At 35.9% G+C, this 12314-nt stretch overlaps 2 protein-coding genes across 2 annotated transcripts; both read right to left on the reverse strand.

The window, feature by feature from the left end:
- Positions 1-6319: 6319 nt before the first annotated feature.
- Positions 6320-8038, reverse strand: LOC145106267 (uncharacterized). The gene is made up of 6 exons (XM_079043278.1): positions 7945-8038; positions 7666-7711; positions 7182-7571; positions 6988-7087; positions 6855-6930; positions 6320-6786 (listed from the first exon to the last, which is right to left on the reverse strand). Exons 1-6 carry the CDS (start codon positions 8036-8038, stop codon positions 6320-6322), a joined length of 1173 nt encoding a protein of 390 aa, XP_078899404.1.
- Positions 8039-8099: 61 nt separating this feature from the next.
- Positions 8100-8769, reverse strand: LOC145106268 (uncharacterized). Its single transcript, XM_079043279.1, has 2 exons — positions 8473-8769; positions 8100-8399 (listed from the first exon to the last, which is right to left on the reverse strand). The coding sequence occupies exons 1-2, from the start codon at positions 8767-8769 to the stop codon at positions 8100-8102; spliced, it is 597 nt and encodes a 198-aa protein (XP_078899405.1).
- Between the last annotated feature and the right edge of the window lie 3545 nt (positions 8770-12314).

Genomic DNA, 12314 nt, shown 5'->3' on the forward strand with positions numbered 1-12314 from the left:
ATTACTGCTCATTGTGAGAAGATCACAATGTGAATGCAATGGGGAAATAAAATAGTACTGTAATGTTGTATTAAGTAACTACTGTTGTACCAACTACCTTAATCCAATTGTTAATTAAGGTATAATGTGCTATGATTGTACCATGCTATTGACTAAAAAAAATGACGATGAAAGACGTCGAAAGTAATGACATTTGGCACCCGTAGACTTGCAAGTCCCACTGTAGCGAGCAGCAAGGTGTAGGATAGTCAATCCAGCATAGATCTATACACAAATTCAACGCTCTCCCTCAAGGAGATTCTGGCTACAAATCGGGCCATGACAGGTGATGCCAAGCCCCGAAACCGTGGCTCGCATTATGTTATAGTATTCTTGTATATGTATTGTATGTACTAGTGTGATGTATATTCTCTCTGTCTAGTATGTTCTGTTTGTTTCTCATCATAGTATGTTCTGTTTGTTTCTCATCATAGTATGTTCTATTTGTTTCTCATCGTAGTATGTTTTTTTTGTTTCTCATCATAGTATGTTTTTTTTGTTTCTCAACATAGTATGTTTTGACTCATGTATGAACTGACTCTTTGTATGATTCATTGTACTAGAAGTAATGAGTAGTATCTTCCTAAACTATACCTATTATAGTTTACTAGTAAAGTTGTTTGTATAACTGGATGTATTGAACTGAGATAAAAGCCTTTATGTCTTTACATATATAGATAATATATAACTAAGGATCAAACGACACTCGGACAAACAACAGGGTACTCTAAGTCCACAACCAAACAAGGAACAGGAAATAAAGTGTGTTATCAGTCTTAAGTCCTTCCAACCTTACTTATATAACTATACATGCATTAGACATGGTTTTGACAATATAAGAGTTTAAAAGAGTTAAAGGAAAAGGTTTAACATGTAAAAGAGTTTGATAAACATTTTGAAGTAGTTTGTTTGATAAAACAGCTAAAAGAATAGCAAATCCATTTGTTTGATAGTTATTAATCATATGTGATTGATATAATAACTATAATGTTTCAACTTGTATTCCCTCCCCCCCCCCCCCCCCCCCATAAAAGCATTTAAAATCATTTAAAAGGATATAGTAAGGGGGTATGAACTCACCTGCAGTGAGTGGTTTGGATGAACGAGTGGTATAGGATGCTAAGTGTCAAGTGAAGACTTGAGCACACACACTGATCCTATTTAACATATAATGACACATATATGTATCTAATTGGTTATATAACCACTAATTAAGCAAGTAAAGACACCCTAGGACATGGAAAACACTTTAATTCAAGTGCTAGAAGTACCAAAGGGTTGCATCTAAGGGAAGTATCGCCTCACATTGGAGTTTACGGCCAACATGGATGTATCACATGAGTTTACGGCCCAGGGGTATACCCCCATGAGTTTACCGCCGTAAACTCATGGTATTTTGTACCAATTTGTGTTTTAAGGTCTTACAAGTTACAATGAAGTGTTCTAGAGTCAAGACCAAGGCTTAGGAAAAGATTAGGGCTCATTTGCACCCTTAATTAGGGTTTACGGCCCAAGGAGATTGCCTTGGCCGTAAACACCTTTTGTTCATGATTTCTTGATGTTTTCACGGTGTAAACTAAGTGATTCAAGCATAGAACAAGCTAAGGCAAGAGTACTTACAATATAAAAGCTTGATAGGGTGATTAAAGTCCAAAAACACTAGTGTGTGTTCTTGGTGTTCTTGGTGAAATGAAGAACGCTTAAAGATCTATCAAAATGGAATGATTTCATGGATGAAATCAAAGGGTTGTACTAGTTAATGAGATGTAACAACAATTCAAAGGAAGAATTTCTTACATTTTTGGAAGATTAAGATGAAGATCTTGATGATAGTTGAGAGCAAATTCCGAGTTCTTGAGCTAGAGGTGGTAAAAGTGATGAAAAATGGCCAAGGTTCACATATATAGCATGGAGTTTACGGCCACCATGGGTTTACGGCCGTAAACTCATGGTCTCTGGCCGTAAACTCTTCTTTTGAGGGTTTATGGCTTGCTTGATGGGTTGCTACTTCAATTGACCCATCCCCTAACTCATTCCTTTGGAGTACTAAGCTCAGAATGCTCAAACGGACTCAAAGTAGTGCTAGAAGATAGCAGAATTGAGACAGACTTTGTTTGAGTTTAAGAGTTATACACGATAGAAATTTCGGGTTGTCACACCATTCCCGGACAGAGGAGAGCCAGATCACAGAATCTAGCGGTGTAGGAAGCGATGTCGGAACCCTTCATCTTCAGGGTCCAAAGCTCATGTTCCAACTTCTACATCTTGCCCCTTGGGCAGTACTCAGCCATCATGAGTTCTTTCAAGCTCTCCTAACCCATGGCATTGGCGATCGGCAGGGTTAGGGATTTTACTCGACCATTCCACCAGGTCAGTGCTCGGTCGGTGAAGGTGCAAGCGGCGAATTTCACCTTGTTTGCGTAGGAACAGGCACAGATTTCGAAGATGGATTCGATCTTCTCGAACCATCGTGTCAAATAAATGACTCCACCATTGCCATCGAAGGACTTGCGTTTGGCATTCATGAAGTCTTTGTAGGAACACTCCTTCTGGTGTCCCTGGCCTCCACCAAGATTTTGGGGATCCGGTTCACCTCCTGATCCACCAGAGCTTCCCTGATTGATTTGCGCCATTGCTGCAGTCACGGCAGTGGTAACTGCTGCTTGGAACATGGCAGGATCGAATTGTGGAGGTGGCGGCGGCGGAGTGTCGTTGTTCCTTCTGATGGGTCTTCTTCGGGGATGCATCTTGTTCTAGAACAATCAGGAAGAAGAGGATTATAAGTCCCCTGAATTTAAATCAAGATATATGAAACAAGATATATCTCAGTCTGAAAGTTAAAGTGTTCTACGAAACGATATATAGAGGATGGTTACTATTGCAAGTAAATATCGCTAAGAAAGAATATGTAGCAACACTTGGAATGAATCTTTATGTTGTAATTGGCTCTAGCTAAAATACTCCTATAGTATTTTAAGTTGTATGCTTTGTTCTACCGATATCTGATGTATATATACTTGGTAAGTTTTAGGCTTGTTGCAACACTACAGTCACTCCCAAGCACATGTTGGTCATGTCTTGAGTAAATATAGTTGATCAGGCTATATTGACCCTAGACATGATTACATAACTGCCCAGGTTTAACCACAGTGTCCAACATCCAAATACTTTTGTTTTGTTCTACCTATGACTCTGGTTCTGTTAAGTATGTATATTTGTATACTTTTTATAAAATACTTATATTTTGAAAATATACTTTTAGTTTCAGAGCACATCAGCCCCTTAGTGTTTATAGTTGTATACCATGTAAGGTTCGGTATACTTAGTTCACTATAAACAAGAGCTCTGATACCAATCTGTCACACCCCCAAACCGGAACTGCGGAAATGTTCGGAGGTGGATGACGTCATGTTTAGTATCACAACCATTGTATCATAGCAATCATAGTAACACAACCATTACAGTGAATACATATATGAAAAAGTTTTACATCAGTTTAAGTCTTGTGTAATTACATCAAAAGTGAAAGTAAAATTTAAAGACATGACTTTAGTTGCTCCAACTTCTCAAAACTCCAGAAGGTACCTGTTTACTGTTTCCCTGAGAATACAAGCAGTTTTGAAAGAGTATCAGCATAAAGCTGGTGAGTTCATAAGCATGTTTTTCTAATGAAAACCTGTGGATGAATCCGTGAAAATGTTTGTATGTTTCCAAGAAAATCCAATATTTTCTTAAGTAATGAAAAGTAGTCTTAAACCTTAAGACCAATTGTAAGTTTGTTATTGAATTATGTTCATGTGTCTAAAATGTACTTGTATGTATGCCTGGTACTTCCAGCTGTATTGTATTGCTTTGTATAAAAGTTTTTGTATGAATTCCCTAGCTACCATAATAAATGTAAGTAATGTATAGTATGAAAACCGTGGCTAACACCAGTATGTATAGTAGTTTTATTACTTAACTAAAACCATGAAATGAAATCCCTGTAATCCTCCAGATGTACTATGTAGTAGTTCTATTAATGAAAATAAAACTATTGAAGAATGAAATCCCATAAACAAAAGGTTAGTTTATACTATTGTGACTTTGTATAACCATGCTTAATATGACTGATGACCTCAGCGACGTTCTTCAGGCGTCGTATGATATGATATTTGTCACCCCAGGCATGCCTGCCTAACTGTAGCTAGTAGTTCAGGTGTGGGATTGTCAGTCCCGAATAGATCTATTCATAAATCTCACGCTCTCCCTCCAGGAGACTCTGGTTACACTATATGTTGAGGATTTAACCAGTATCCATAAGGGTATAATGAAGTGTGGTCTCACAATCCTGCATTAACTAGTTTACGTGTGGTTCTATAGTGATCTACTGTATTGAACTCTGTATGTATAATGTATAGGATAATAATTATACTTAAATAATCATTATATGTTGTTCTCTTGTAGTAATGTATGTCATAAACTAAATCCGTCATAATTTATATGGTTACCCATGCATGTAATCTGTATTGTAAACGCAACTATGTTTTGAATTCCCCAAACTATACCTATTATAGTTTGATTGAAAAGTTATGTACTTGGTTTGTAAGATGTTCTGAAAACTATGCAATTATATTTCCATGTTGAAAGTGTCCCTTATTATCAACATAGTACAAATGGGGTAAAATGTCTAAGTGTTTCATAAAACGTGGGAAATCATTTATCTGTATCAATTGCATAAGTTTTAAACTCGTTGAAATGCTTTTGTTTTAGATTCACAAAATCGTTTGTGTATGGCTTGTATCCCCCCCCCCCCCCCTAAAAACATTAAAATCATGAAAATGTAGGGATATGAACTCACTGTTGTTGTGTGAAAACGTCGACTGGAAATGAAGATCCTCGAGCTGTTGTACGTGGCACTTAACGGAATGCTAATATCAAATAAATATATTTATGTATCTAAATTAGCAATTTCGTTAGATAAAGTGTTAGAAAAACACTTGTGCTCGGATAAGGGATGTTACCGGGACTTGATTGAATCAAGGGAACGAGTTTTTCACCACTTAGGAGGCATGTACGGTCGTAAACAAGGGTTTACGGCCATGAAGGGTGGTTTACGTTCGACAGGCAGTTTACGGCCGTGAACAGGGTTTACGGCCGTGAACTGGGGTTTACGGCCTTTGAAGACTCGATGAGTTTACGGTCGTAAACTCAAGAACAGGGTTTACGGCCTTTGAAGATATGAAGTGTGTACGGCCGTAAACTCAAGAACACAGATGCTGATTTCCACGTGAAACGTGCTCTAGATGCTCCGAAATGACTCCAAATGGTGCTTCTCGATGATTTTCCAGAAAAATAAATGTGTTTTAGGAGTTTACGGTCAAGAGTTTTAGATGTAGGAGGAGAGAGTTTGCGGCCAAGAAGGTCAGAATGAGGGTGGGGGTCTCGTATATATAGGGGTCTTTGTGGTCGGTGGTGGGGGGTCCACCCTTTGCTAGCCGTAAACGGGTGTACGGCCGTAAACGAGTTTACGGCCGTAAACTCACTTAGGCCGGAAATTGTTTGATTTTTTGAGATATTCGGGTTTTCGCGTGATTTTGGTTCTGACTCGTATATAAATTTAATTATATAAAACTAGATGGTTTTCTAAACCAAGAAGTTTGACGGAAAATTTAATAAAATTCAAATTTTATTAACGGAAATCGCATAACGGAAACGGAAAAAGTTTCGGGTTGTCACAATTACAACCGATGTGTCCTAAAGGGGTTAGGTTCGGGGGATCGAGCTTAACCAATGTGTCCTACGGGCTTGATGCATTGAGCAAGGGGGATTTGGTTTAGCCGATGTGTCCCAAGGTGTGTATGCTTGTTTTTTATTTGTTCTTTGACTGCCATATGGGTTTGTGTAGTTAATGTTATTGGAACCTATGTGTTAGGGGTTAAAGCTTATATGAGACTATACCATGTATGTGTGAAATTTACTAAGGCCCCGTTTGATAGTTGCTGACTGAGAAAGTGCTGACTGGGAAAGGTCTGTCTGTGTAAGAAATCCTAACTGAGTAAGAAATCATGTTGTTTGATTGTACATCTGACTGAATGTGCTGAGTGATGAAAAATGACCATTTTACCCTGCTGTTATATATAGTGATGGATGAAGTTGCTAAATAATTATAAAAACATACATATTGTCATATAAAATGTAAATTACACACAAATAAAAAATGTCATACACAATGTAAATTAAACATAAATCATTTAATATCCAAATAAAAACATAATGAAATTTAAAAGGACATAATAATTTAATGTAACGTAGGTGAAAGTAGTTGATTTGCAATCTGATCAAGCAAAACACGCATATATTCAACGGCTTCTGGACCCCATTCTATGCCTTGTATGTTTTCTCTATCAATTCCTCCACCTTGGACGTCAGGAGTAACCATAGTCTGCTCCTCAAAACTTGTAAACAAGTCATCTTCTATATTGTATTTCCTTATAAAATTATGGACCGCGACACAAGCAATGACTATGTCTCTTTGCACTGTAAAAGGATAAGGAGCCATTTGTTTTAAGATTGGTAATCTCGCCTTCAATACACCATAAGCACCCTCAATAACATTTCTAAGTTGTGCATGAGCATAATTGAACCTTTCTTCTCTAGTTAAAGGTTTGCCTCTTCGAAAATCGGCTAACCAATATCTAGTATTGCGGTATGGAGCCATAAACCCACGAGTGTTTGTATATACAACATCACAAAGGTAATATTTATCTGTAAATGAATGTGACACATATTATATAAAGAAGATAGATAATAAAAATTATATAAAGATTACAAACCTGGTGGAGGAAATGGAAATCCAGAAGTCGAATTGAATGCAACTTCTTTCAAAACTCTTGAATCATGTGCTATACCCTCCCATCCAGCCCAAACAAAGGTGAATATCATATCAAAATCACAAATTCCTATTACATTTTGAAAACATTCTCCTTTTCCTCTTCCCCTATAACGAGTTTGTTGATCAACGGGTACAACCGCATGTACAAGAGTTCCATCTAATGCACCTATTGCTCTGGAAAAAATATTTTTTTAACCGTCTATGTCATTCCGAGTTATGTCTTGATGGATTAGGAGTTGTTGGTACTATAATTTCTTCTGCAAAACACATCATTGCAGTTAGGATCTCGTGAAAACATTGATGAATCATTTGTGTGGAGTGATGAAATCTTCTCTTAACCGCGCGAAAACGTTCATTATGTCCTATAACATGTAAGAACATAGCCATCTTCTCTTCAATGCTTATTGTCCTACTAGCTTGAAACCAATTTTTTTGGGTAAAATGGTTGCATAATAATGCAAATGCCTCTTGTGTAAGACGCATCATATCGAAACATTGTGTAGGGTCTCCGTACATCATATCTTGCGTATACGCATACCCGCTTGAATCCTTATCTCTAATTCTATCAATTCTGATTAGTCTGCGCCGGTTTGACCTCAACCAATAAAACACAAGTAAAAGAAAAGCTACAACTTCACCATCAGAAACCATACGTGACCTGTTACAAACAATTAGATAACATGTTAAAGTAAAAAAATGCACCAAGAAAATTAGTAAACATCATCCAAAGTAACAAAAGTCATATAACAAACGTCATATAACAAAAAAATAGTAAATAACAAAAGTCATATTCAATATCTAATAACATATAATCCAAAGTAACAAAAGTCATATAACAAAAAACTAGTAAACATCATCCAAAGTAACATCCAAAAAAGTCATCAAACATAGGATCCAAAAAAATTAGTAACCAAACTTTTCTACCCGCACCCATCAAAGGTAACCATACTTCCTACCCGCACCCATCACCCACGATTCACAACTAGTATGCGAAAGTCGTAACCAAACTTTTCAAACATCAGCACTTTCACCAAATAGCAAAAGAGCGGTCTTGTGTCTTTCATCTTCTTCTCCCCATTCCATTTTGTTCAATTTCTCCATACACGCATCAACATCCTTATCCATTTCAATTTTTTCAATTCTTTCATTTTTTTTCCACTAACGACCTTGCAAGCTTGACAATCTCCTATTCAACTTCTAATGCCCTTGCATCTCTTTTTTTCCCACCAACTTTTTTGTTTCCACCAACTTCCGTATTTTTTGAACGCCCCGAAGACTCTTCACTTGCACCTACGTGTTGTGTTGAGGTTTCCATTGGAACATCATCATCAAAATCATGGGCACTAAACTCTTCTACAGGACGAGGGAGTGTAGAAGATGGCCCCCAACTTTGAAAGCCGGTTGAGCTTGAGCCTTCAAATAGTTGGGTGCAAAGATCAGGGAACAGCAAGGGTTTAGTTTTCAATGACAACACAAACTTGTTCAACTGTTTACAATTTTTATAAATATTAGTATATGTTAAAAAATAATCATACTAGTATTTATTATAAAAATATTACATTCCCCTCTTTCTTCCATTGTTCATCGGTCAAATTAAATTTGTTTTTTATAGGATCATATATATTGCCGGTTTTGTTTTTCAGTTTTACCCAAGCAACATACTTTGATTTGTAGTAGTCAAAGTGGTTTCTCATTTGCTTCTGATCAACCTCTTTACCGTGTTCGTTTATCAATTTTTCGCGTATTCTCTTCCATGAACTTGCTTTAAGCCCAAAACCCTCACGACCATTAGTGGTTAGTTCATGGATACATGCATCAAGAAACGTTTTGTCCTCACTCTCGTTCCAAACCAACATCCTAAAACATTAATATTTAAAATAATTTCATAACAGTTGGATTTTGATTTCATAACATTAGAACAAAAAAAAAGATTTCTAATTGCATAGTTTATAAAAAAAATAAAAAAAATAAAAATATTAAAAAAAAATCTGATTTCTAATTTCATATTTTATGGAAATGTGACATGTCTATAATAAAAACATAGAACCACAAACTCCCAATTATAAATGAATTGAAACAGGCACGTTCCATGGAGGGAATGGTCAAGCAATTTGACCTTGTCAATTCTTATCTTTTGAATGTAAACAAAAAATGCACAAACAATGTTTGATTTTTCAATTTCAATATAGCTCCGTGCTACTTCAAAGATATCACAAACACCATTTAAAGATAATTTCTTTTTTTGCTCTTAATCCTTAATGTACAAGTCATTATATACATGCTTTAACAGTTTTAGTGGGGTTTTAAGTTGTAAAGTAAGAAGTAGACATAAACAAAAATCACAAATTTAACATGTTTTTGAAAAACGATATACCTATTGAAACCAAGGAGGAAGGAGTTTGAACAAACATTAACAAAACAAATATCAAATAACAATCAATTCTTCCTATTAACATGAATATAATACCTATTAAGAATCAATTCTTCCTTAAGTGAACTCTCAAATTATAGTTTCAAACATGAATATAATACTTATTAACAATCAATTCTTTCTTAAGTGATGTTATTGTGATTTTTGTATATTATTTTTCTTCTCAGTTTAGGTAATCTATGTTGGAACAATTCTTCATTAACAACAAACCTATGTAGATCAGAAAAAGAATTCTCATAATGCAAACAATGCTTCATTAACAACAAACATATATAGATCAGAAAAAAAATATTTATTAAGAACAAACATGAACGGAGTAGACAAATTTGGATGAAAAAACAGCAAACATATGTGAAAGAGAAAAAGATCAACGTACCTGATGAGTAATAAGAAGAGGGTGTCGATCGGTGGATGGCAGGATCGTTAATCTCAGCCCCTGAGATCGTTCGGTGCTTTAATTGTTCTTGTCGCTGAAAAAGGAGGAGGAGGTTTTTTTAGGTGCGGAAAAGAAACGTTAGGGAAAGGGTATATTTGGAATGCTTCTAGTCAGCCAATTTTCCCTAGCTTTTTCACTCAGATATCTCTTACCGAGTCAGCTATCCAGATTTGGGTTATCAAACAACATCAGCTGACTGAGTCAGCCAAAAACGTCTGACTCGACTCGGTCGGATGTTTATCAAACAGCCCCTAAGATTTTTGCTTACCCCTTTTCCCTAAAAAAATATCAGGATCATCAGGTCCTCAGGATAGCTGGGCATGACAGTACACACTGGCTCAAAACGGATTGGTGGAGTTTATTATATTACATTGAATTATGTTTTCTTTGATTTGGAATTCATAACTATCGAATGGTTTTTGAAATTACTTGACCTTGGGATTGTGGTTTATAAAAGATATGATATTGATTATACTTATGTGGTTTTAAAAAGTTCAAATTTATTACAAAATGTTTGGATGTTACAATAATATTTTTTTTTTGGAAATCTTCATGCTGAATGACTAAATTTAATGTTTATATGTAGTTTATAATGGGCTTTAGCAACACAAGGTGTACAAAGAGGTAGTTCGGGGCAGTATATAATCTCCTACATCATCAGTTACAACATCCTATGTTGCAGGTTCTTGAAAAAGAAAAGAGCATGCTAACAAAAAGTCCTCTTTGGGATTTTTACAAGGTGTATGTTGGAAGGTTCAAGTGAAATAGACCCTACTTGGTGTACATGTAACAATTAAGATGAAAAAGTATTGTGTGATCAAGTAAAGAATGGGACTAGCTCTATGTGGGCACATACTTGGAAATGTACTTCACACCCATTACATGTAAAAGTTGATCCCACACAATCTGGATTGTGCAAAGAAAATATTAGTGGAGGAACGAGATACCACAAATACAATAAGAAGAGTTGTGATGAGAGGTGCATTGATATGATTATCATGGATAAACTTCCATTTAGGTTTGCAGAGAATGTTAGATTTAAAGCATTATGTAAATAGTTGGAACCTAATTGGAATCCATCGGACAGGAAACAAGTTACTAAGGGTGTGCTAGATAAGTACGATCTAGAGAAGAAGCTTTTGTTAAGTGAACTAAAGGCAAGTGGTACGAGGATTTCTATCACTACCGACTCTTGGACATTTATACAAAATATACACTACGTGGTTTTAACTGCTCATTTTTTGGACAGTGATTGGAGGTTGCACAAAAGAATAATCAGCTTTTGTAGTATTGCTAGCCATAAAGGTGATGATATTAGGAGGGCAATAGAGCAATGTTTGAGGTAGTGGGATATTAACAATTTTTTTATGATAATAGTAAATAATGCAAGTTCTAATGATGTGTGTCACACCCCCAAAACCTATGAACGGCGGAAACGTTCTGGGGTGGAGGACGTCATGTACAGTATCACAACAATGCAAAGTAGTAAACAAGCAACAACATCATCCATTGCATTAATAATATAATTTCATACAAGTGTGTTCTGTCAAGTTATATAGACACTAAAAATATACATCAAAATAAAAGAGGAGTCTTGAACGAGCTCCATCTTCTCAAAACCTGGCACTTGTACTTGTCTACTGGTGACCTGAGAATACAAGTTATTTTGAAAGAGTTTATCAGCTTTAAAGCTGGTGAGATCATAAGTATATTAGTGTATGTGTTTGTATGAAAGCATTTGTAAGATGTTTTGTAAAATGTATTGTGTATGTTTGTAAAAGTTTTGTATTTGTTTGAACTCTCCTAGAAAACCCTATGTTTCCTACTAAAAGTAGCCTTCTACCAAGGCATCTAGTATCTGTGTGTGTGTCCCTTGTAAGAGTGTGTATTTTCCCAAATTCGACTATCATTAACCAAAAATATAGTTTCTACATTACCGTGCATCATGTGAATGTTCACAAAGTGAATGTAATGGGAATAATATTATAGTACTGTAGTGTTGTATTAAGTAACTACTGTTGTACTAACTACCTTAAGCCAATTGTTATTTAAGGTACCATGTGATCGGCCTGTATCTTGCTACCGACTCAATAGTAAAACGACGATGTAAGACGCTGTAAGAAATGACGTTTGGCACCCGTAGACTTGCAAGTCCCACTGTAGCGAGCAGCAAGGTGTAGGATAGTCAATCCAGTATAGATCTATACACAAACTCATACGCTCCCCAATTAAGGAGATTCTGATACAAAAATAGTCATGGCAGGTAGTGCCATGCCCCGTTTAATGGCTCACATAAATGTATAATGTATATGTAATGTATTTGTGTGCTAGCTGTATTGTGTGGTCTTTCTCTTTCTAGCCTGTATGTTTGTTTCTCATCATAGTGTCTATTGTTTGTTTCTCATCATAGTGTCTATTGTTTGTTTCTCATCATAGTGTCTATTGTTTGTTTCTCATCATAGTGTCTATTGACTCATGTATGAACTGACTCATTGTATGTTTCATTGTTCTTGTAATAGTATTAGTATCTTCCT

This window comes from Lactuca virosa, chromosome 4 (genome assembly GCF_052849685.1).
Source record: "Lactuca virosa cultivar CGN04683 chromosome 4, Lactuca_virosa_CGN04683_v6, whole genome shotgun sequence".
NCBI classification, from domain to species: Eukaryota; Viridiplantae; Streptophyta; class Magnoliopsida; order Asterales; family Asteraceae; genus Lactuca; species Lactuca virosa.

Excerpts from the sequence above, each read along its gene's own strand:
- LOC145106268 (XM_079043279.1), bottom strand. The coding sequence starts at position 8,769 with ATGTTGGTTTGGAACGAGAGTGAGGACAAAACGTTTCTTGATGCATGT. Across the intron at positions 8,400-8,472 it reads AATGGAAGAAAGAGGGGAAT|TTGAACAAGTTTGTGTTGTC; the intron begins GTAATATTTTTA and ends AATTGTAAACAG.
- LOC145106267 (XM_079043278.1), bottom strand. The coding sequence starts at position 8,038 with ATGGATAAGGATGTTGATGCGTGTATGGAGAAATTGAACAAAATGGAA. Across the intron at positions 7,712-7,944 it reads GACCGCTCTTTTGCTATTTG|ATATTGAATATGACTTTTGT; the intron begins GTGAAAGTGCTG and ends ATATGTTATTAG. Across the intron at positions 6,931-6,987 it reads AAGGAGAATGTTTTCAAAAT|GGTATAGCACATGATTCAAG; the intron begins GTAATAGGAATT and ends GCTGGATGGGAG.